General features: G+C 38.8%; 2 protein-coding genes across 4 annotated transcripts; one reads left to right on the top strand and one right to left on the bottom strand.

The window, feature by feature from the left end:
- Nucleotides 1–2,485: 2,485 nt before the first annotated feature.
- fam120c (family with sequence similarity 120C) lies at nucleotides 2,486–16,728 on the bottom strand. 3 transcript variants are annotated; one of them, XM_056732552.1, is made up of 16 exons: nucleotides 15,393–16,728; nucleotides 14,817–15,063; nucleotides 14,648–14,730; nucleotides 14,324–14,452; nucleotides 14,109–14,211; nucleotides 13,858–13,931; nucleotides 13,486–13,772; nucleotides 13,106–13,352; nucleotides 12,611–12,782; nucleotides 11,978–12,227; nucleotides 11,715–11,829; nucleotides 11,289–11,498; nucleotides 10,979–11,201; nucleotides 10,771–10,903; nucleotides 7,702–7,762; nucleotides 2,486–7,615 (listed from the first exon to the last, which is right to left on the bottom strand). In XM_056732552.1, exons 1-16 carry the CDS (start codon nucleotides 15,897–15,899, stop codon nucleotides 7,325–7,327), a joined length of 3,132 nt encoding a protein of 1,043 aa, XP_056588530.1. In that variant the 5' UTR covers nucleotides 15,900–16,728; the 3' UTR covers nucleotides 2,486–7,324. The 3 variants fall into 3 exon arrangements, with proteins under 3 accessions (XP_056588530.1, XP_056588531.1, XP_056588529.1); XM_056732553.1 differs by having other exon boundaries at nucleotides 7,702–7,765; nucleotides 13,486–13,757; XM_056732551.1 differs by having other exon boundaries at nucleotides 7,702–7,765; nucleotides 15,393–16,727.
- On the top strand, nucleotides 16,623–22,010 carry LOC130409535 (isocitrate dehydrogenase [NAD] subunit gamma, mitochondrial-like; the record flags this gene model as incomplete). Its single annotated transcript, XM_056733567.1, has 12 exons — nucleotides 16,623–16,754; nucleotides 17,887–17,931; nucleotides 18,972–19,069; nucleotides 19,158–19,273; nucleotides 19,357–19,417; nucleotides 19,481–19,613; nucleotides 20,154–20,287; nucleotides 20,409–20,511; nucleotides 20,599–20,745; nucleotides 20,829–20,923; nucleotides 21,130–21,190; nucleotides 21,397–22,010. Coding segments are annotated over 12 exons (1,230 nt in total), but the record flags the coding sequence as incomplete, so codon positions are not given.
- Nucleotides 22,011–25,115: the final 3,105 nt, after the last annotated feature.

Below are 25,115 nucleotides of genomic sequence, written 5' to 3'. Positions count from 1 at the left end.
GATACGGAAAGGTAAACGATCGCAACTTCCGGGCTCACAGGGACTTTTAGCCAATGTGGTCTACTAAAATTGGCACGTAATTTCGCATCGTTGGGACTTTTATTTGTTCAGAAATCATTTTACTTATCTGAGCTGATATTAGTGAGGTTTGAGGAACAAGAGGAGGCAAATGAATCTATTGATTATTTAATAAAGAACAGCATTTATTTATTTTATATATTGTCACTGTCATAAAATACACTAACTATAGACTGACAATGAGTAATAAAGCCAGAACACACAGTACAGTTATGAATACAGTAATGTTATTTAAAACAGTGGATTAAGGAGTTAAAGTCATTGTGGTAAGGCAGTTGTATATAGCGATATTTCTACTGAATCCTCAATAAGTTTAAGTGTACACATTAAAAAACACAACACAGTATACTGCACAACATAAATGCTACCATCCACAAATCTTGTTTACTGAAGGTATGTTGTATCTGATGTGAGGAAGTAGCTGTGAGAAAGACAGTAGGCTGTATAGTTATCTCCTAGATCTGGTGTGATCCCAAACTATACAAACTACTACCTCATTCCACAGCCCTCAATACAGCCGTCCTCTATCTGGTGCCCTGGGGGGGAAAGAGAAGAGGCAGAAAGACATATCAGTAAATACATTTTTTTTTGTTCTACTTTTAGTTTGAATTTAATGAACCACCTTTGCAATTGCTAATTTGATTTTCATAAACCCTAGAGCGAGAGATTGTTGTCGTCATTCCTTAACTCACTATTAACCTTATCAAACCAGCATACCACGAACTGTAGGCAGATTTCTGTCAATGCAATTCATCTTTTGCAATATGAGTCATGATGAACAACAGAGAGTTTAAACGAACGCTTCTAATCTGCCGCTGCTGCTCTGCAGAACCCAGTTTGAATTAGAATCAAATGCTGTAAGTGTTTATAATGCTGTTCATATATATATTTTTAATTACTGATCTTGAAAAAAGTCTGGACTCCAAAAACAGACCATGTACCTTACTGAACAACCATTTAGAAATAGCAGAGAAAATATGAATTGAAACAATACAGCCTTGGTTATATCCATTATGCAGTGTTTTGTTTGTGATGATGATGATGAAGATGCAAGACATGAAACAGACCTGTCAAGGCTGTCTTTCAGACTGTTCTTTGAATAAAAATAACATGAATTTATCCATTTGTATTAGACGGTCCCACAAACACACTACACAATAATGTATACACAACTGTATCTATAGTAACGTTAGCTCCTGGGGTTACAGTAAACATAATGGCCGTGTCATTCCCACACTTAAACATGTGCACTGTACACCATAATAATCCTATGTGACGATCCACACGTTCTTTATTTTTACTACTAATTTACTATACATGTATCAGGAATCAACAGCTGTCCCTTTACAGACAGCACTGACGTCAGAATGCATGTCATATTCATGTGTTTAAAACGCGGATGGGTTTCGGGTGAACTATAGACTGTCTGGCAGTCAGATTAAGTTTATACCAGCAGGCGTATGTTCACACAGTCTTTTCCCCTTGAAATTTCAGTTTGCATATTAGATCGCAAACCTAACTTAGACGTAACACTTTAAAGGCATTAACGTTAGTCGTCAGACCGTTTAAACAAATGCGTACACATGCTTGCTTAAATTACTTAATTCTCTCATGACATTACTCTTAATAGCTACTATTAAAGTTATGCTATCAAATACGAAAAATGGCGGCCTCGATAATGCACCCGATATGATGATGAAAAATGCATGGCAAAACGAACTAACTCACCAGATTCAAATGAAACGTCTATGCACGTTATATCGGAATAAAAAAGAACGGCTCTGCGGCTATTACCGACGAAAAGGAAACGTGGTGGTTCGCTCACCTGAGACCGTGACTGTACAATACATGATCCCGCCATCTTACATCACCAGCAAGAACTAGATACACGAGCTGCAGACGTGCAGATATGCTCCTCGGATGACCTGCCCCTTGAGTGATCCGATCCTCCTTTTATTCAGCTGTCGATTTGATCATTTACTTGACTCTGAAGTGTGCAGTTAACTTGCTGCCAGATGTCACAATAACTAGCATTGTCGAGATTTTATTGACTAAAAGTCTATATGAATTGAACACGTGCAATGTAAAAAAATAGCACTGCAAAAATGATCTCCTTTTGATTGGAGCTGACTCTAAAAAGACTCTAAAATGCACACTTAATTCATTTGTATAAGCATAAGTAGACCGGCAGATTCCTTATGGTATGTCATAAGTGTATGCCAACACATTTATTTGGCAGTGGCACAGAACAAAGGGTGCACTAAACAATGTTCTAGTAGGGCACTAAAATGTCTGTTGTAAAACATTTTTTTGCTGCCATAATAATAATTTATATTAACCAAACAAATAGACTTTCATTTAAATACCTTGATTGCTAGAAAATGACATAGAAATAAAACCAAAACACTGTTTTACTAAAAGAATAAATTTTATTTCAGCACTGAAGTCATTTCCCAACCATACAAACATGACTGCCGACTTTAACTCTCTCTCTCGAGCCTTTTGGCTTTCCCCCAATCCATTGTGAAATCAGACCACAACAGCAAGACAAATTAAAAAGAAAATTTCTTTCCAAACAATCAGGTGCTTTCTTTATACTAAAAATGAGAAATTGTTAATAACGATCATAACCATAACAGCAATAATAATAATGAACTTTACCCTTCACTTCACAAGTTTTTCGGGGATCTTGATGCATGCATCAATGCGTTTGGTGTTGATGAACGGATCACTTTCCCAAGAATAGACGGCAGAATGTGTTGCCTACAAATGGACTGGGTGACTTGACTGTCGTAGGGCTAAGGGAGGCCACATGCTACAGAGCAGTGGGGAACCAGAGAAAATAAAAAGATATTCGAAGTGTAGGATGTCACTGGGCCACTGTACACAACACATTGCTGTTCTCAGACTAGGATTGAAACCGGTCAGCATCATTTAAGAGCACACATGTGGTCCTGTGGAGTGAAGGGTTACACAGCCAGGATACGGGGTAACAGTTATAAAGCAAGAGTCAGATCTGAGGTCCAGACACAAATCTACAGGAATGCACAGGCAAGACTCTTTACCAAATAGCGTTTGTGTATATGGTTACAGTATGTGTTCACACTTAACCTATCGATGACTACCATTGAAGCTACATATTTCAGAGAGACAATACATGTACATGGGAGTTAATGAAGTGTTCTAGGGTTAATCAATATCAAAAGCTGTGTCCAAGCTTGAGAGGACAAAACAAAACTTCAATTTAGCAGTGAAACTGGACAATACAAGATTTAGCAGCAATTCACCAAGATGATGTGAACATCACATTTTCTTTAATTTTATCCAATGACGGACATTATATGTAATTTAAAAAATCACTTTACTGAAAGCGCGTAAATGCATATTATGTATGCGAGATCAACAGAGAGATTGAATTGGAAATGGTTCCAAAAATTTACTTCACCACAAAATTAATCAGTTGCACAAACAAATGTAGACTGTACAGGAAAACAGAGAAACATTTGCTTAAAATTACTTGGCATTCGAATTTCAAATAAGTATGGAAAAAACGCAGCGGTGAAGTAGTGAAAATTACATCATAATGGTGAAGTGGCTTGAAACAATACCATACAAAATACAGGTGAGGAAAATCGCAATCATTACAGTTAAAAAATATCTAGTTCTGCTAAGCAAATTTTAATACTAAATGTAGCAACGGTCAAAGGAGTAGCAGTTGTAATAACATTAAAAAGTAAAAATTTCACAACTGAATGATACCAAAGATGGTAAGTACATTTCTTGGTTCACTGTTGAGAATGTTACCAACTCTTGTCTAAGATTACTAACAGACAGAATATTAGACTAATTATACAAGTTAAAATCTCTCACTGTTCAGATGAGGAGGTAAGGGGAACTGCTGCAGGGGTAACAAGACCAAAAGTATATAAGAATATAAGAATAAACAGACAGGTCAGGTGTGAAGAGGGAGATATTACTAAATCAAGACTACAGAAATGTTTCAACATTACAATTTAATAAATGTCCGTAGTCCAGGACAACAGTGGAAAAGTGAGATAAAAATGGGAAATAAAAATGTATCAAGACAGGGCCCAACATCGGAAGCAGATCAATGGCCCTCTAAACAGCCTTACAAGATCTCCAGATCTTTCTCTCATTTAACATAAATGTTACCCACATTTATCTGTTGCCGGTTTATTTTTACTCTTACAGAAGATTCTTTATAAATGACGAATGAATGACAGTTTAAGCAGCAATCTAGAATAAAGCAATGAAACTTTGAAGAGGGTAACTTTGGAACCAAGCGACCGACAAATTAAGTATCCAAATAATTCAAGACAAAAAATTAACACTCTGGACAATACATAATCTGAGTATACTATAGATACTCCCTCAAAACTAACTGATGTCTCCCTACAGAAATAACAGAGATATTGTGCAGGAGAGAGAGAGAGAGATTATATCTTATTTGGTGTGTCTGTATATTTCGGTTTATGCTGTTTATTGGATTATACTTAAAACTAAATGTGAAGGAGCTATTGATAATGACAATAAACACACTGAAAAAACTGAAACTGTTTTAAAATCACAGACAGTAGAGGACTGAATGTTTTTTTAAAGAATCTATCTTGAAACTTTAATGTGTTAACATTAATGGGTATGTTTCTGTATGCATGTGGATTAACACCATTACATGCAGGAGATCCTCTCTTGAAAACTAGCACTATTGTACTATACTTGTAATAATAGGTGACAACCTAAATTTAAGGTGTTCTAATGTGCGTGACGGTGTACCATTTAAGTTCAAGAACACTACCTGTGGTTTTACCGTCAAGATTATTCTAAATCCGTCCGGTATGTCCACATATTCTGACATCGACATCTCACTGTCCTTTTGGAAATATGAATTTTAAACTCATTTTGTGTCACACATTCATGCAATTCAATATTGCACGCTCCATGCAATATTTCTGATGATCTGTGGTTTGAAAGCGCATTGTCTAGGTTTCCAAAAGTGAAAATTTGCAGAATATACATAAAGACATAAGCTATAATGGGTCTTTCATAATCTGATTTAAAGAGCTTTCAATATATTTTAGTGGCACTAAATATAATTATATTTATTAACTTCTAATCTTAACAAAATAAGGTGCATCTTATGACTTCATAGTAAGCTGTGATGTGATCTTGACATTGTCAATTGTACAGTTTTAAAACTATGACGACAATATGTAATAACCTCTCAAGTGTATTAGTTACTCCTACTCATTTAAAGTTCATTCCAACAAATGACTGAAACATGAATTCAAACTTTAAATGCAAGTTTAAAAACTTTCCAAACCATCTGATGCAAAATGGTAAATCTAATAGCAAGTGGGGCTTTAACCTTCAGGATGCTTCAATCTGCTTTGATTTTAAAAAGCCTATTTCATTAGAATATCCTTCTGTAACACAGAAATGTGTTAGGACAGTCACAATATAAGTTTATAGGATAGTCACAAGAACGAGACGGAGAGATTGTTGTCACAAACGGTCTGGAGAAGCACTGACTTTTTTAAATGACTGTCACAATAGAAGGTGATCCTACGGTTCCGTTCAGTAATAATTACTTTCATTATTCCGAATTTGACGATTTTAGCGATGGTGGAAGAATGCACATGCACACGAAACATCCACATGGTACACATGCACAAGGCAGAGAGAAGACGTGATCGACAGGAGGGCCAGAAGAGCCGAACCGCTGAGAAGAGAACTCAAATTGAAATCAAACGTTTCATAAGAAAGCATAGTGAAGGTGTCAAACGGCAGATTTTTAAGGACTGTCTGAGGGACTGTGTGCATTCTCGACCACTGATAAAATCACTCTTCTAAATCACATCATTGATTAACAGGATCATGTACATTTGGGTCTATATACAATCAGCTGGGATGTCGAACAGTATCATGGTTCACTCTGAACACACTGTTTCGCTTCCTCCCTAACTCTAGCAGAGGCCTCGATTTTTCTTTATCCTGGTTCGAGGACAACCCAGTGTGTTTTCATTTTTTAAACAAGATGCAGGTACAACACACTCACTTCTCACACTCAGATGGGTTGGTGCCAATTTATACGTCATACTGGTAAACAACACGCAAGGTAAAAGCTCATATGGACAGTTAAACTGTCAAAAGCTCTGTAAAATAGATCAAGCTACTATATAGGGCAGTACTGTCTTTTGATAAATAATATTTTAAGTGCTCTATGTTAGAATACAATCCATTTTAAGGGGCATTTCTTCCTCATTATTGAGAGGAGCTTGCATATCATAACCTTAAGGTGCTTTAAATATTTTATTTATAGGTCTTTAGTTAGGATCAAGTTGAAGTGCTGTGTTTACTATTCCTAAAGGGGATGTGGGCTCACAAGAAGCCGACAAGATCATCACAAATATATGTGAAATAAATCAAGAGTTGAGCAACGCAATGCTAAGTGCAACCTGTACGTCTCAGATGTTAAATTGTTCTTCCTCATTCTCACTTAAAGATGCCTCTAAGAAACGCGTCTTTAGAAACCTTTCACTGCCTGCAAGACAATGGCAACTTTGTCAGAAATGGCAAAAAAAAGGGACTACCATGTGTGTGTGATTTCACACTGTGACATACAAATAACAACCCGTGTTTTCCATAAGTTTCCATTCTTCTACTGTATTCAGGGCAGTGTTGTCTGTGGTGCACTGCAGTAAGGGTTATAGTGTAATTCTTTGCTGTGTGGTAGAAACTTTAGAGCAGGGTGATGCTGTGCTGTATAACACGGTGCAACAGTGTTTTTAGTAGATATTTTAAAATATAATTTGGGCAATAAGGGCCTTTCGTAGCCATATTTGGCAATCATAGATATATCAGCGACACCACTAATATACCATGGCTCTAAAAAATAAAATGACACTGAAATAAAAGAGCTTTTCACTATGCTACAACACCGATTGGCCAGTGGAAAAAAATGGTCCAGAATCTGAAGATTCAGGGCGATGTGCAGTCGAGGGTTGTGATTTAAACTTGCTAAGTTTGAAACCAGAACCGCCTCGTAAGGTGACACGGACCAAATTCCTGTCACTGTCCACCTGTTGTTTCCAGCATGTGTTGCATCTTACATTATATCATGATAACACAAAGTGGCTACTGTGCCCTACATATTTAATTTAGCAAGGAAAAGGCAGTCAACCTTAGATCATTCCCTTTCACGCTCTCGTTAGGTTATGGGATGTAATTACTCCTCTTTCTGTAGTGCACCATCTGACGGGCAGTCGTCAAGGCAACAAGGGGCCTCTACCTCCACGTCATCTTCTGACTGGTTGTCTCTGCTGGCTAAGGCACACTGGATTGGCTGGGCCAGTGGTGGCAGGTCAAGGTCTTGACCAGTGGCGCTTCCTGAAGAGCTGCCGTTCAGCTGCTGCGATACAGTCTCTGTTCCCTCCTGGGGTCCAGCAGGCCGCCCCACCGCTTTTGGATCCTCGCTGAGCTTTGGGGGGCTTGAGGAGGGAGGTGATGACGAAAGTGTCTACAAAAATATTGGGGATCAATCTCCTTTGTTATCAGTTTCTGAAGACTGTGTATTTTGTAGTGAAAGCAATTTGTTGGATTTACCTGTGTTTTGTTTGTGGTCATTTTCTTCCCTCCTCTTCCTCTTGATGCTAGCTCTTTACCCCTTCTTGGAGAAAAAAAACAATAGTATGTGTTAGGGATTTCCCAATATTTTGATGGACATTTTTGAGACTTTATTTACAATTCCTTATTATTATTTCTACTCTGTAAAAAAATCCAACTTGCAAAATGTTCTCCCTACACAGATAGATAAGAATCTTAAGCATAAAATGTTTAGTTAAAGGAGAATTATTGTTTTGCATATACTGAAATAAAGAGCAGGGTTTAGCCTAAACATGTTTCTTATAAAGATTTATTTGTTGACAAGGGGTTACCACTAATGACTATTTTTATATCGACTAATCTATCGACTAATTTATCAAATAATTGATTATTCTAAAATGAATAATTTTTCATTATGAAATTTGACATTTAAATAGCTGTTTTAAATAAAAATATGTACTTTTGTTGTTTATTGAAAAATGCCATGATTTATTTACAGCCATGATTTTTTTAATAAAAAAAAGGACAACAGCCATTTTAGGCTTAATATAAAAAGTAAAAAGAAGATAATAAAATGTAAACTGTTTAGGCTCCTTAGTGCAAATAAACAAAGCCTAAATTAAATATTCGTCTAAATGAAATATAATTAACCCGTATATTTGTGCATGCTGGAACTGCAAAACAAATGCAACAAAAATCAGTATGTATTAGGCTAAAATAGGGCATTTTCAGAAATTAATTACTAGTCGACATGGTCCTATTACTTATAACAGGTATTCACAACAATTCTACGTTATATCCTGAGTTTCTAAATCGAAAATATGCATTTGAGTAAAAGGGTACAGAACAAAAACCATTAAAAGCCCAAGCAAAGAGAACGAAAACCTATAATAAAGCAGACTGGCCAGAATACCTGATGTAGAGAACATACATGAACACTCGAGTTGGCATATGATCATCATATGTATTGTTTTCCACATGCTTTGTAGAGTCAAATTCAATCATATATAAGAGTGCAGAAGAAAGTCAAGGTGATGCGATCATGGGAAAACCTGTCGGATGTCGCACAGGAAGGAATATCCAAAAATAAAAATTCTGTCATGTCTGAAAACATCTTGGCAAAATGTGCTTGTTTATTGCTGAAAAATAACGACGTATAGTGCCAAGTTGATGTTTAGGGTATGCCGGCAAAGGTGAAATAAATTGGCCACATTTCACGATCGTCCTGTGTAATCAACAGCAATTTTTTTTTATACGTGAGATGGAAAACTTGCTTCACTACTTACTAACTTGCGGTTTTCTTCAGGATAAAGCTTACTCTTCTTTATCAGTGTTTCCCCTACCATTATATAAGGGGGGCGCCCCGCCCTCCTAACGGCTCGCCCCGCCACCCTTGGACGTCAAGTAAGTTTGATTTGATTTTCTTTATAGCGCCAGATTACAATTTGTTATTTTATTAAACAAACTAAATAACCCTTAAGTAATATGTTATTTATCTTATTTCCACGATGGCATGTCTTTTCTGTCTGTGTTTGCGCGTTTACAATTATCCCAATGAGTGCGCACACGCGCTCACTCACACACAAACAAACATTAGCGGACAGAGAGCGCGCAGCGGGAAATATGTCGCTTCAATCAGATGAAAACCAAATGAAAATATTTGCGTTTTTTAAGCGCTCACAGGGAACTGAAGATGGCAAAACTCACTCCACTGCGAGTAGCAGCCGGAGTAGCTCTCCTGCTCCAAGTCTAAGTGTTGCGCATCCTGCCCCTGACAAGCATCAAAAGTCCATTCATCACCGGATGGCGGTTAAAATGTATATTAATGAATTACATGCCGCTTACTATTTACATATGTGTGTTTAAAATGTTTTTATTCAGGACATTGTAAAGCTGCTGATTAAATAAGACAAGAGATATTTAATACGCTATGCAGATGGCTCCGTGTTGTATGGGAATGTCACGTGATGACGTTCAGAACAGCGTCCGCGTCTGACACGATTATTCTACAATAAATGCATCATAGAAATTAAACCGTGTCACAAAAGAGGGCCCATTTAAAATTAGTTTATCATATAAAGGTATTAACTAACATTAACGAACAATGAATGAGCAATATATTTGTTAGTATTTATAAATCTTTTTTTAGTTCTTTACTTTTTTAAGCTCTGGCCCATTAATATTAACAAATACTTCTATACATTTAACAAAGGTTATTTGCCAAGTAAATTTTAAAAAGATTTAAATACATTTATTTATATTTATATGTAACATTTTTTAAATTTTACAAAGCATTACCCTCCCAGACAATCAATGTATGTGACTAGATAGATAGATAGATAGCACATAAAGAATGAAAAGGAAATGATTTCTCGTCAATTTTCACCCAAACAAACCCCCCCCCCAAAGCTGTAAACCTAGGGGAAACACTGTTTATAGTGATGTAGTTCTTTAAGTGCTCCTAACAGAGCTCTCATTCTTAAAGTGTGCATTAGTATAAAGATAAATAGTTTATTTCTTCTGGAATAATTTACAAATATTAAAATAATCACTCATTTAACTCTTATTTCTTATTTTCATTACCAAAATATTTAACCTTTATTGCATGAACAAAAAGTGTATAACCTTGAAAAACAAGGAAATGTGAACCTTGGTTGCCTTGTGTTTGCTGAAACAGGAATATAACTCCAAGCTTGCCCATCTTTATCAGTAAATAGATTGACAGACTTGATGGTTCAGCAGAATATCCAGTCATGACTTAAGAGTCGGTAAATGTGTTGTCTAGTGGTATGATGCAGCCATTAGATGTGTGTGCTATTTAAAGACTAGCAATTTAGAATTTTAGCAGCGGTTAAAGTGACTGCTGGTGGTGGCATCCAGTTGTAAAAAACAGTATAATTTGCCAGATAAGCGAGAATAGAAAAGTGCTAGCACTAACACGACATAATGACGTCACAAATATGCTAATTAGTTTCTGACGTCACCAGCGCCACAAGTCTGTCAAAATTCTATGGGAAACACTGATATCCCATTAGAGCATCATTATTTAATAACACAGAACTGACTCACCCTCTTCCTCCTACTGACACCACCTGCATATTAAATCCCCCTCTGCCACGTAGTGGCTTGTTTCCAGCCCACTGACCAACAACCATGCCAGCAATTTCCAGCTTGCCACCCTGGGGAGGTATAGACTGGATTCCTGAAAAGAAATCACAGGGTTAAACTTGAAGAATCCTTTTAATATTTTGTAGATGTAGATGCAGATGAGTCTAACCTGGGAAGGCCCTGGGCCGGTGCTGGGGGTGATGATATGGTGGTGGCATGGAGCCCAGGGGTCGAGGAGGGTACAGATGATGCATGGGGTGGAAAGGAGGCACCATGGCAGGGGGGAGGAATGCAGGGGGTGGCAGTGGTGGAGGAGGGGGAGGCGGTCGGGAGAGGTTGATGCTTTCTAGAATGGCCTGGCGCATCTTCTCCACCCTTGAAACCAGTTCCTCCTGCAGGGAGTGAGGAAACATTCATTGTTAAAAATAAATTATGATCAAACATAAAAAGAGCTCAATCTGCATTTTTTTATTGGTTACCTGGCCTTCACACATGTCAAGTAAGGAGGCTCTGTCTCTGGTGGCTTTAGCTAGCTTGCTCTGGAACAACTTTCCATCAAAGAAGCCCCAAGGGCAGCAGTGGTCCCATGGCAGGGGCTGTCCGCATACATCATTCACAAACAAGGCAGTGTCCACACCGCTCATGAACAGAGAGGCCAGCTGTACCCCACGGTTATCCACCTTCTCCACCTGGTATCATTGTCAAAAAGAAAAGGATGAAAAGGTAGAGAGGCAGTCCTGCAATCAGCCTGATAAATGTCATGTGTCATTTCAAAGCTTGTTTAGAATGACTAACAGAATACTGACAGCGCAAAGAGAGCTTGAACTTTAAAGATACACTTGATTTTTGCTTGAAATGTAGATATTATGTGATGTTATACACACTTAACTAGACACATGACTTGCCTTGAGTTCCTGAAGTTGGTCGGGCTCATAGAGCTGGTTGGACACAGCTTGAGCCAAAAAGGCATCAAGCTCATGGCGCTGAAGAATGCGGCCTCCCGGCCACTGCATCATATACCTGCAAACACACAAAATCTTTACCGTCCAATACACCAAAAGCTACTGAGATTAAGTACTGATCTTTTAACACACAGCCCATTTAAAAACATTCTGAAGTCAATCAAAATTGCCTACAGTGACGACATTGCTTAAAAGAGTGTGGCTACCTGAGCACACAGCACATGAGCAGCAGGTGAGACGGCACACAAGCCGGGTTGAGAAGGGCAGGGCAGTCTGAGCGCATGCATGCCAGGAACGCTCTAGTGCGGCGGCTACGGTCCTCTGAGGCTCTGCCCAGCCACAACCGCCTCAGGTTGGGACATGTCCACTCACGGAAACACAGGGCTGGGACGAGCTCTGGAGTCAGGGCAGATTTAGCTTTACTGGCACACCACTCCTTTACAATCACTGGGGGCACTGTGAAGTCCAAAAATAAATAACTTCAGGTTAGATATTTTGTTCCTAACAGTCAGAGATAACTCAAAAGGGTCCAAACCAGCACAAGTATGATTACAGCTACATTCTGATCAGAAAACTGAAAACATATCTGTAGCGTGTTCTTCATCTCTACAAAACATCAAAAGTGGGCCATACAAGTAGGTCATACCATGAAGATCCTTACTATTAGAAATACTAAATGCTACATGCCTTTCCTTAAATTAAATGTCTTTTTGACAATATTATTTTTGTTTTTACTACCGTATCAAAATTGATCAAAGAATTATGAAATTTTAAGGGTATTTCTATTAGAACACTGAAATTCCTGTAATCAAATTACACTACTCTACAGTCTGGCTCACCGTCAACTGGACTGCGTCTGCGCATGGCCAGTCTCTCCAACCTCCGCTGGGTCTCAGCCAAGCTGAACAGCACCCCGTAGGCATATTGGCGGGCAGAACGGAAAAGTAGCGAGGCAGGTGGCAGGTCTGGGTTGCACTCATCCTCTATACACACGGGCATCTTCATCTCCCCCTGAAACATCATAGGTATTATTAGCTGCCTACATGCAGTTAACTCGATTACAGGAAATTTTGCACTTTAAACATAATGTAAACTAGGGCTGGAAGTAGCCTCAAATGATTTATTCAAATGAATTGCTTATAAATCAAATTTAGGGGGTGATATTTATTTTCATCACTACAAACAGTTAAAAGACTACAATACTGCTGCCAGCAAGAATGTCACAATAGTGAAATTCACAAATTACAAGTACAGTCTCTGATATTTTTGCAATTATTACTCATGTTTAAGTTAATGTTGGAGTGGTACAAGCACATGCTGTGAGATTGTACTACCTTGGTCAGGATGTGGTAGATCTGTGGGTACATGAGTCCTCTTCTGTGTCTGTGTTCTGCCACTCTCAGCACCTCAGCACTGACCTGTGGAAGGGGTGGCGTTGTGATGTCCATGTGACTCCGTGTTGGCATGGACAGCAATGACGGGATAGCAGGGCCACTTCCAATACCGTGGTGACTGTCCCCAGAGGCCCCGCCTCCCCGTCCACTGGGATCTTCCCATCTCAAAGACTTGTCAGCCAAATGACTGTGACAGAAAATGAATATTCACACAATCCTCAATATCAGATGACTAACAAACACAGTATAAGACATAATTAACAGAGATTATGTGCAAAGGTGGGTCTACAAGTGCATGGAGATGCCTGATGTGGACTCACTTAGAGCTGGTGTCATTTTGCTCTTCCCCATCTGAAGATGATGACGATGAAGGGGATGGGCCTGTTGGAGCAGCTGAGTGATGATTGGGCTGTCGGTTGCCACCTTGAGAGGAATCATACGGTGCAGACCAATCAGCAAAGCCCATTTTCCCAACTAGTGAATCATTACAGTCCTGTAGAGGCTGTGTGGGGTTCTGGCATAAAAGGGCAGGACCAATGGCAGGGCTGGATCCAAATAGCCCACCTGGATAAGGCACCTTAACACCTGACACCTGGGGTGGACCAAACTGTTGAGAACAGTAAAAGGAAAAAGGGTAATCTCTACAATTTACTCTCAAAGTAAGCAACACGCTCAATTTCTCTGAAAATTACCTGAGCTTTGCCAGGCGGCATTGCCCCCATGTGGCCTGGAGGTCCACTAAACTGACTAGGCCCAAAACCTGGAACTGCGAGACGAGTCAAAGGAAAGCAAATAAGTAAACATGAATACAAGCGACCAAAATACATCTACAATTAATCTGTGGCCTGCTGTTTAGGTCTATGATAGTCTTGTAAAAAGAAAACAACGAAAGATGTATATTATGTATACTTGGCAAGCTCAGCAAACACCACATTATACCTACAGAGGTAAGGAGAAGGTCCCATGGAAAGAGGTCTTGGTTTACTGGCCACTGAAAAATAATCCACTGCCTTCTTAAATCTTTCAACTTTGTCTTCAGTTCGAGACTGGAGATGACAAAAAGTCTTTCAAGTTAAGATGAAGCTTGTTGAACAACGACTGACAACATCATGAAATAAGCGAATTCACAACAGTAAAAGTAGTAAATGCATGGTTCACCTGTGACTGCTTAAAAACATCCTTGGCCACCAAATCCAAATTCCCAAGATCTTTGATAGACGCCACATACTCAGATACAGCCTTGATGACAACCTCACAGGGTGGGAGAACTAACTGATGAGCCCTTACCTGAGCAGAGAGAAACAAAAAAAATAAGTGTGCTGAAAATGAAGTTAAAATGGGTTACTTAAAAACAGTTTAAATTAAAGTTTAAATTAAAATAAAGCCTGACGCTCAAGGATGCTTTGGATTAATGAACTTAATTGTCAGCCATAAATAAGAAAGACTAATATCAGACATTGTTTCAAATGAAAAATCGTGCACCTTGAGTGAGGCTAGAGGGTGTTCTGGCCCCAGAAGACTCCAATGAAAGGCAGCCAAGTCTTCATCTGGCAGAATGTGGTTACCTGTTTCAAAAACACACCTTCAGCACCAAACCTATATGCTGAATGACTAATATTATATGTGCTTGTGAACAGTGAGTGTCGCTTACCGAGTAGAGCAGCAAAGATGGGCAGGTGCTGGGTCTTGAGGCCAAGTTGGCGAGCAGCCTCTGTCAGCAGGTACTGGTGAGTGGTAAGATTCTTGCCATTCCAGGAGAGCTTGAGAGCATGTGAGCTGAAATAGGCTGGGACGTTGCATAGCGCAAACTCGGAGTCCTGTGCGATCAGACCCTGAAAACCGTAGTCTCTGTAGAGGGATAGCACCTCCTGGTGATGGTCCTCAAGGGTCTGTACCACCTAAAACATGAGCAGGATGGAAGGAGACCATGTATTCTTGTTATGTACAGATGTAAAGTACCAATTGGTCTGAATTTCTGACCTACACAAAGTCCGGTTTATCTAGATAATCTGTTAAGCATTTAATATACGACCACTAAATAAACTTTTCAAGCAACTTGCAGAGACACAAATATCAGTAGAAATAAATATGCTGGATGAGGGGCAGAACATGCACAACCAATCAATTGAATAATATATATTTTAAAAAAGTATGAAGGATCAATTATGCCTTCTGTCCAAACAAAACCCAAAATAGTCAAGTTGTTGAGTATATCCTCTGCACTCACCCGCACGCGGAATCGAAACATAGCGAGGCGGACACAGTGGCTCAGGCAGGCAGGGGGCAGAAACCAGGCCCGCGGAGGGGGCGTGGCTTTGCTGCCGACGTGGTTGACGATAAGCTGCGCTGTTTGCCTCTGCCCCTGCGCCCGCCGCGCCCACTCCGGCCAGCGATCCTTCCCAAGTGTGCCGTTAAAAATCACCACCAGCTCCAGTCCGCCCTGATACAAGCAGGCCTGGGAGAGCGCCGCCAGATAGCCGAGCATTGCGTTCCATTCGCCTCCACAAACCCAGTCGGTCTGGTAGCCCCCATAAAGCCGCTGAAGGCCAGAGTCTGCGTCAACGAGAATGCGAGCTGGCGGGGGAGGCGGAGGCAGCGAGTTTGGATGGTGGTGGTGGTGGTGATAATGTGGGGGCTGACGGCCTGCTGTTCGTGCGAGCTTGAGTAGGTCTACTGGAACTGCCGCCCCGGGGCAACGTTTCTCCAAATACTCTTGAAAGCCTTGAACCCCCATATCGTGTGTTATTTGCACGACTGTCTAAAAACGCGAGAAGTCTGAACCGTATATTGAGAAGATTACTCAGTCAAAGTGTGTGGCTTGTTTTGTTCTGTAGTAGTTGGTTAACTAAAAACTGAAATGTGTCCTATGTGGTGTGTCCGGTTAATGTCCCGACAAATGCAAATGCCAGCCAAAACCCCTGTGAAATTACAGATATGTGTGGCTATTTTTTACATTTGGTCGTGTAGGTATAATGTGTGTCCATTCCTTAACGTGGTACAGTGACGTGCCAGTGTTATAGTTCAAAGTACGACGTATCCGATTTTATTAAATACAATATTGCACCGTAAAAACCATAACCACTGTCTACAATGTAACGATGGAGGATAACGGCGCGCACGCTACAGTTATAATGTCGACCATGTTGATAACATCAAAATAAATCCTATATGCACCCCATCCAATACAATTTAAACAATGACTACGCAGTAGCTATACAACACGCTCGCTGTTATTAAAACTGTACCTAACTGACACTGGTTACAGTACGGTTTTCTTGTACTGGTGAAGTTATAAGAGCTACAGTTTGCGGCTAACAAACTAGCTCGCGCAATTAGCCAGTTAGCCAAGATCCCGGCGTGATTGACGCGTCAACTAGTCGAGACAAATCGAGGGAAGCCACGATTCGGAATGAGATGAATAATTAAGGGAAAAATAAAGTAAAACAACTAAAATAAAACAAAAACAAACGCCCGACGTAAGCTCCCTCGCTATCTGTCTCACTCACGACTTCATGTTGAGGAGAGGACCATACTTTCATGCGACGTCGGCCATCTTGCGACTTCCCCGCGGACCGACAGCAAGTGGGAGGTAAGGCAAGCGGTGGAAAAGTGGGAGGAGCAATTAGCCGCGTTTAGGGGGATGTAGTTTTTCTGTCTCGACATGTCAGGCTTTTGTTTGTAGACGTTTGATTAGCAGACTACAACTACCGGTACACCCCGGCGACAGACCTTGATGCATGTCAAATCCAAAAGGAACGATTCATTCAGAAGTTTATAGGAAAATTTGGTTTAGTTTGAAAAGCTGAACTGAAATAGTTGTCTCTGCAGTTTATACTGAGTATCGAAATATATATTATAATTATTATTACAGGACCTGCTTCCCTTTTTAAACATAATAAAGGAAATAATGTAGAACGATGACCTGCTTCTGAATATGTCCCCCCTATAAACTAACATTAGATGCAACAAGTGCATTGCATTGTGCAGGCTACTACTTTTGTTTTTGCAATTTTACGGACATATTTAATGTACATATGTACTAACGCATACTTATTTTTAAAGTAACGTCTTATCTTGATCCACCATTATATAAACACAGTTACGAAATTATGGTTTGTTTGGAGTGAGATATAAACATTAGTGTATTATTTTTTAATGTTTCTACATGGTTAGTAGAGTACCGTATATGGTTACTTTAACTACATTTATGACTAGTTCATAATTCTGTCAATATAGAGATGTACGTAAAGGGCACACAAGGGGGTGCCACAGTCAAGCTTTTTGTGATTAAAGTCAAGTCTTGAGTTTTTGTGCGTCAGCTGATTGTAAACAGCACCGCTGCCTCAAACTGAATTCACGGCGGTATATAGCGCGGTGTGCGGTGCTGGAGCGGCAGCGCGATATCCTCAAAAAATGTCAACAGCTGCAATGTCAGCATTTTCTGTTGCCAAGCGTTTGCAAGCATGGACCACTAACAGCGTAAGAGTTTTTTTAAACGCTTAAAAAATTCAGTTTTACCTTTATAATTTGATATACGGGGCATTGAAATGCATTTCGACCAGGTCAGGGCAGAGTGTCCTTAGCAACGCAAATGCTACTTTCTGCCTATACACATGCTACGTGCAGGTGTCATTGTAGCTTTTGCATTGATGTACTTAATAAATTTGTACAGACACAGCCATTTTTTTACTCATTTATTTGGGTGTTTGTGCTTTTTTCAGCTGAAACTGACTGTTTGCTGCCAAAGAAAGAAGTCCACATATACTGTAAGAGCAACTTCTCCTGATTTATTTCCATTTCTACATTCACTTACTTTATACTAAAGCATGACTTTCTTGGTACCATTTACAGTCATTTCTGTTTCTTTGGAGCAAATAATATTTTTTCACTGTCACAGTTTAATCGCTCTTATTATCGTTGTATTGGTTTAACAGATATCGCCATTGGAAGATATTTTTTTTAATCAAGCATTGCAATATAATGCCTCTGTATGAGCTTTGTATTAACATCTCCTAAATCTCTCCTTGCTTGTTTGAAACGAAAGCTAATTTGTTTAAGCAAAATCCAAGCAAAATGGGTTCCCACTGATTCCTTTGACTAACCATTCCTGTTCTCTTCTGTGATTGTCCCACACCTAATCAACCAACCACCACCACCAGACTATTGTGAGTACTGGTTATTACACACATTTGTCTATGGTGTGCGGTAGAATTATGCGTAACTAGTACTGATCACAATAAGACACTGGAGTTATCAACAGGTTTGATAAAACAAAGTTATAGAAAACACATTCGCATGGGTGTCTAGGATTTTACCAGTCGACAGTATGTCCTTTCGTGAAAGAATCTTATCTAGAAAAACAGACCATGAGTACTACTAAAGGTATTTTTTTTGTAAAATCATTTCGTGTTAGAAGCATACATTTATTTACCTAGCTCTTAAAACTTCACAGAATTGCTAACCTTTTGAATCACTCAGCCATAAAAATACTTGACTTCATATTGTGATGATGTCCTCCAAAAGGAATAACATTTCTGACATCATTTATTCACCCTCATGTCATTCAACACCTCTATATGACTACTTTTTTCTGTAGAGCAAAAGTTTGTATTTTATATTGATATTAAAAACACACACGTTCTCTTGCCATTTTCTTGTTTGGTTACCCTTGTTCTTCAAAATGTCATGTTGCTTCGGAATCACATGAGAGTAAATAAATTACGAAATAATTTTCATTTTTGGGTAAACTTTACCTTTAAGCTTTCGGACTATGTTGGTCAGTTATTCGATTTTCATCTCTCTTCAGCCTCCTCCTGCTAAATATGGCGGCAGACACACTGTGACTTTGATCCCTGGGGATGGTATTGGGCCGGAACTCCTGAACCACGTCAGAGATCTCTTCAGGTCAGATGATACAGATTTCTGTTAACTGGCTTCATCAGCACACACTAAGTAAAGCTTTCTTATGTTTGCCATGTTATGCTATTCCCAGATTTTGCTGTGCACCAGTGGATTTTGAGATTGTCAAGGTGGATTCAGGCGCTACTTCTGAGAATGATATCAACAACGCTATTACTGCAATTAAACGGAATGGAGTCGCGCTTAAGGGTGGGTAAGAACATGCATTTCTCATTGTAATCCTTGAAAATGTGAGCCATATACATTATCAATAAGGACTCTGTCTTTCATAGGTAACATAGAGACCAACCACAACTTTCCTCCATCTCATAAATCCAGGAACTATTTGCTTCGGTAGGATATCTCTTTTATATAGATTGTAAATGCAAATTATGGCACTCATTTGAACTCCTACAGGACATCTTTGGACCTGTATGCTAATATAATGCACTGCCAGTCACTTCCTGGAGTCCCGACACGCCACAAAGGCATTGACATCATCATCATAAGGGAGAATACTGAAGGAGAGTATAGCAGCCTGGAGCATGAGGTCTGTGCCTATTTTTGGTTCTCTTCTCACCCGACCATTGACATTTTTTCAGTCTTTCCATATTTCCAATATACAGCAGGGGTGCATTTGATATTTGTTATGTTCATATTGAATAAAATAGTCTAAGGGCCATCAAAGTTTTATGAATATGATTCAGTTGTTGACTGGCAACATAAGGACAATTGCTTTCATTTCTCAAATTTTAAGAATTGTTCATCCAAAAATGTTTGTCATCATTTAATCAACCTTATCTTGTTCCAAACTAGTATGTTCTGATGTACAAAGAGAAAGATATTTTGGAAGATCGCTTGTTATCAAACAGTTCTTGGCCATCATTGACTACCATAGTAGGAAAAAAATCAATAGTGGTAGTCAATGGTGGCTTAGATCTGTTGCAAAGAAATCTATTCAGATTTCAAGGGTAAGTAACTGATGACAGAAGTTTTATTTTGGGGTGTACTATCCCTAAGTCACAAGTCATATCTGTGACATTTAGTTGTCATTTTTGGGTGATGTTAACATGTAAACTATATCTTCCAGAACGTTCCCGGAGTGGTGGAGTGTTTAAAGATAATAACACGCACAAATTCGTTGCGGATTGCTGAATATGCTTTTAACCTGGCTAGGGAACAAGGGCGCCGTAAGGTCACGGCGGTACACAAAGCTAACATCATGTGAGAGTACATTTATACCTACACTGTTAACTAATGTTACTATTTAAGCACAATATTATGACATATCTGACTCAGATATTGCTTGATTACATGTGGAATGGTTTGCTCTAATGCTTAATAGGAAGTTGGGGGATGGCCTTTTTCTGCAGTGCTGTAAAGAGGTGGCAGCTGGATATCCAGAGATCACATTTGATAACATGATCGTGGATAACACAACCATGCAGGTATCTACACTTAATGATGTTTGTGTAAGTGTAAGATCCAGTTTGAGTGCACAATGACATGTCAAATCTACATTTCTGTTTGTGTAGCTGGTCTCCAAGCCCCAACAATTTGATGTGATGGTAATGCCTAACCTTTATGGAAACGTGGTGAGTAACGTGTGTGCTGGACTTGTTGGAGGTCCGGGGCTGGTACCAGGAGTCAACTATGGCAAGGACTATTCTGTTTTTGAGACCGTAAGAAAAAGCAGAACACACAAATTCAACATTATGGCTGTTAAAGTGATCACATGTCCCGTGGTCTCTTGGCTGTTTTATAGGCCACTAGGAACACTGGAAAAAGCATTGCGAACAAGAATATTGCAAACCCCACTGCCATATTGCTGGCGAGCTGCCTGATGCTGGATCACTTGAGGTAACGTGTAGAAATACTAATATTTCTATAGTACTCTTCTCTGGAATTTCACTTTACGAAATTCTATGCACAACACATAATATGGGCACAAGAAAAAAAATCATTGTAACACAAACAAACATTTTTAATTCTAAATGGATTGAAACTTTCCGACTCTCCAAATGGCTGAATCCATGTTTGTCTTGGCTGTTTCTCTTATTTCTTAGACTTCATGCATATGCCAGTATGATTCGGAATGCAGTTCTGAAAACTTTGTCTGAAACCCGGGTATGATGCACACACATTTCAATCAGATGTATAATACAGGTTATTCTAAAATGAGCCAAATAATCTGAAATATATCACTAGTACTATTACTTTTAATGATACTTTACTGTCTTATCCCATCTCAAAGTTGCATATTTGCTCTTTTTGTTATATAGCTTGTATAGCATTATATGCATTCATTTAAATAAGTCCCTATACTCTTGCAGTTGCACACATCTGACTTGGGAGGTCAGGCCACGACCTCTGAGGTGGTCCATTCCATTATGCAGGAGATTCAGAGAGGGGGACCCCGCACATCACTACATATCTGAACTTCATGTCAGCAGCTTCTATACTCCGAATCAACTTTACAGAATCAATTTGACAGAAAAATATGTTCATTTGTTTTGAAAAATAAGGTAAATAAATAGTCTAAAATATTTTTAGGGTAAATTCTTCAATCCAAAAATGTACTAAACTTGAGTCTTTTTATATCGGTTTAGATGAAGACAAACCCACACACACAAGAAAATGTTCAATGTAAAAAGGAGCCAGGGATGTAGTACACAATGAAGACAGCCTTAACAAAGAATAAATGATAAAATTCTACAAGAAATAATGCAAAAACTATTCTTAAACATTCTTAAACATTAATGTTTTCTATGTTATCTATAAAACATGTTTTTGGTTCAGTTAGCAGCCCTTATCTGATGAGATTTGTGCCTCTGTCTCTTTGCCGCAGAGAGAGTATGCAATTGCACTGTAGAGAGTTTTCATCTGTTGTAGCGTTATCTGATGATACTTTAAGCACTTTTATTAATAAACTCTTCTTACCTTTCCAGACTGTTTTCTGAGATTGTTGGTGTCTTTAGTAAATTAAAGTCTTTCGTCTTTAGCAAAAAGTATTTTCTCAAAAATTTGTTTTGTGGATTAAACGATTTTCCATGAGGTGGCGCTAAAGTGCTGCACTGCAAGGAAAATAAACTGCGTTTGCGAGGACTTAAATCAGTTTGGAAATATGGAAATGGCATTTCAGTATCCACAACATGTAAGTAGTTGTTGTGCAGTAATCAGAGAAATTGAAGTCTGAATCTGAAAAATCTCTTTAAAATTCTAATAAATGAATTTAAATAAATTATAGCTTTAATGTATTTAATTTTGATGTATACATGTGGAATTTAAGAGTCATTGAAACTTTAGTGGTAATCATTTGCATTATTAATTGTACAGTATATAAATGTTTGTTGTATTTGGAATCTTGCTGACTGTGTGTCGGGTTGTCATTAATTTAAAGATAAAAAGACCACATACTTATTAGTTTTTTTGTAGACAAAGACATTTAGTCTATGTGGTGGAATTAAGAACAATACAAATGCTTTAAGGTCAATTTTGTTAAATTTAGTTTTAAGTGTGTTTTTGTAAATAATGCATGTATCTCCATACAGCATATTGATAGCATTTATATTTTAAATGAACTGAGCTGTACCAAAAAGCAACACTTATTTGTGACCTGAAGGAGTCTTAAAGTTATCGTTCACCCAAAAAGGGAAATTCTGTCATAATTTTCTCCTCCTCTTATCATTTCACACCTGTGTGACTTTATTCTGCAAAACACAATAGAAGATATTTTGAAGGAAGTTGGTAAATGAACAGTGCCAGCACCGCTCATCCAGTGCAAGTGAATGGGTGCTGATTACCAACATTCTTCAAAATATCTTTTGTGTTTTGCGAAAGAAAGTCATGCAGGTGTAAAATGACAGAAGGGCAGGGCAAACGATGACAGAATTTCCATTTTTGGGTCTTATTACTTTTACTATGACTTGAATTGCAAAAAGGGGAAATGAAGAATTGGGATGAAAAAGACTGGAATAAGAACTCTGTGGTTATTAAATGTGTGTTGGATTTCTCTGTTTATGAGAAAGCAAAGGAGCGGAAAAGAATTACAGTTTGCCCTTCTGTGAAAGTTCCAGTGTCCAAGAGGAATGAAAGCAGAGTAATATCGATACACATTCTTCTGTTGATCTCATACATGCATATGATTTTCTCTCATATGATTTAAATTATACGCCTAAATATGCTAATTTTCCAGGGAATGTGCTCTGGGGGTTTGGGGGAATTGTTACAACTGCGTTCCCAGTTCAATGTGCTGTACTGAAGGGCCCCTGAACCATCAGCGAACAGAGAAAAGATGAGAAAACCAGCTTGTGAATGACAGGAACTAAAGACAATCTTTTACAAGATACCTGAGTACCAAAAGTAATTTTGCAGTCTGTAACTGTTCCTTCAAAAACATTCAATTTGAAAACTAAGCTCAAAAATTTTAAGTCCCTTGAGTTTGTCATAACATACTTTGGGGAAATGTGTTTCGAGAATGAGTTGCTATGGCAGTTTGATTTTATTTCCTAGAGGAGATGCCTTAGATTAGGCACCGTCCATCTATCTGGACCCTGAACATAAACAGCATTCCTCTGAGCCACACAATGATTGTGTTTTAATAAAGTGCATTGTTTGAACATGGGTCACATACTCTATTTAAAACTTACTTGCAATTTGTCTATTCAATGGAAGTCAATGTGTGTCTAGTATTGTTCGGTTACCAAAAATTTAAATACATATATATTGGGCCTTCAGTAGAAAGTCACACATGACATGAGGGTGTGCAAAAACGAATTTTCATTTTTGGGCAAACTCTCTCAATAAGATGGTGGTGGGACCTGTTCAAACCATTTCTCCAGGAAGACTGTGGTGTTTGTCTTTTCCTACATTGCCATTATCTCCTTCAAATTCCCTCTCCTTCTCTCCAGTTTGTGCAGCACTGTAAAACAATTTTGGTTTACCCCCAAAAAAGCGAGGGTTAATTAAGTCACTTCTACTTAAAAATATTAGTTAACTGAATTAAGTTCTTGTTGAATTGACATACTTTTAAGTTGAATTTACTCAAATTGTAAGGAAACCAGGTTATGTTTTTACTTTTTTTTGATTGAACCAAAAAAAACTATTTAATGTCATCAAAAATGTCTTCTATGTCTCTAAATGTTGGCAGCTGAAAGCTCGATGGAGCCAGTGAGCCCAGTGACCATGCTGTCTACAGCTGCCCACCAAAGCACTCCGATTTTTGCATTTCAATTGCAATCTAACAAATCATCTCTCCATTCCTCCTTCCTTCCTCTCGTACTGTAATCTTCTGTCATTTTCTCAATCCCTCGCTGTTCCTTTCTAACCCTCTACGTCACGCTGCTTAGTGCTGGTTGTCCCAGGCTCTAGTAATTAATGTAGACAGTCACTGCCCTCTTGCGGACCTGAAGTCATTCCAAATCAGCATCAGCGATCTTGCACAATAGATTCAGCAGCACCAGGAGGTGCACAATTCACCAGCACAAATGTACAAGGGTCACTGCTTATTTCAGTGGCAGCATTAGGGAGCGAGTTCAAACGTGCCAATCTCACTGAAAAGAAAGGTTTACGCCACAAGCACAACTCATCTTTTTTCTTTTTTTAATTATCGATTTTTACTTTTTACGAACTGATGTTTTTCCAATAACCCATCCCTACTTGGGGTTCCTATCTTTTCTACTCACTCTAAGAATGTCTGCCACCATCTGTGCGTTTTTCCACCGCGTACTTCTGTCCCCCTCATCAGCCTCACCAGGTGCACTGCTCTTATAATCCTACAGTCAGAAACAGGTTTAGACCTCATTGAACTTGCAGAGTGCTCTCATCTGTGACTCAATCACTCATGTTCTCATTGATGACTGCCTCATCTCGACAGGGCTCCTATTTAGCATTTTTTAATTGAGAGAGCTCTTGTTTTATGCATAGCATAGTGTTTGATAGTTATTCAAAATCCTTCCTTCGCTTGCATTGGTGAGCTGTGTTAAAGGTGGGAACCGTAAATGTGTGTTTTAGATCTGCCTGTCTCATTAGCCGCAGATATCGGTAGCTGGGT

Source organism: Triplophysa dalaica, chromosome 20 (genome assembly GCF_015846415.1).
Source record: "Triplophysa dalaica isolate WHDGS20190420 chromosome 20, ASM1584641v1, whole genome shotgun sequence".
Lineage (NCBI taxonomy): Eukaryota > Metazoa > Chordata > Actinopteri > Cypriniformes > Nemacheilidae > Triplophysa > Triplophysa dalaica.
Note: the sequence above shows the minus strand (reverse complement) of the source record. Positions and strands in the feature narration are given on the sequence as shown.

What these genes read in the sequence shown, in the direction of transcription:
- fam120c (XM_056732551.1), bottom strand. Translation starts at nt 15,899, where the DNA reads ATGGGGGTTCAAGGCTTTCAAGAGTATTTGGAGAAACGTTGCCCCGGG. An exon ending in TCTACCACATCCTGACCAAG is followed by an intron (nt 12,783 to 13,105) that starts GTAGTACAATCT and finishes ATGATGTTTCAG; the next exon opens with GGGGAGATGAAGATGCCCGT. An exon ending in CTCATGTGCTGTGTGCTCAG is followed by an intron (nt 11,830 to 11,977) that starts GTAGCCACACTC and finishes GTGTGTTTGCAG; the next exon opens with GTATATGATGCAGTGGCCGG.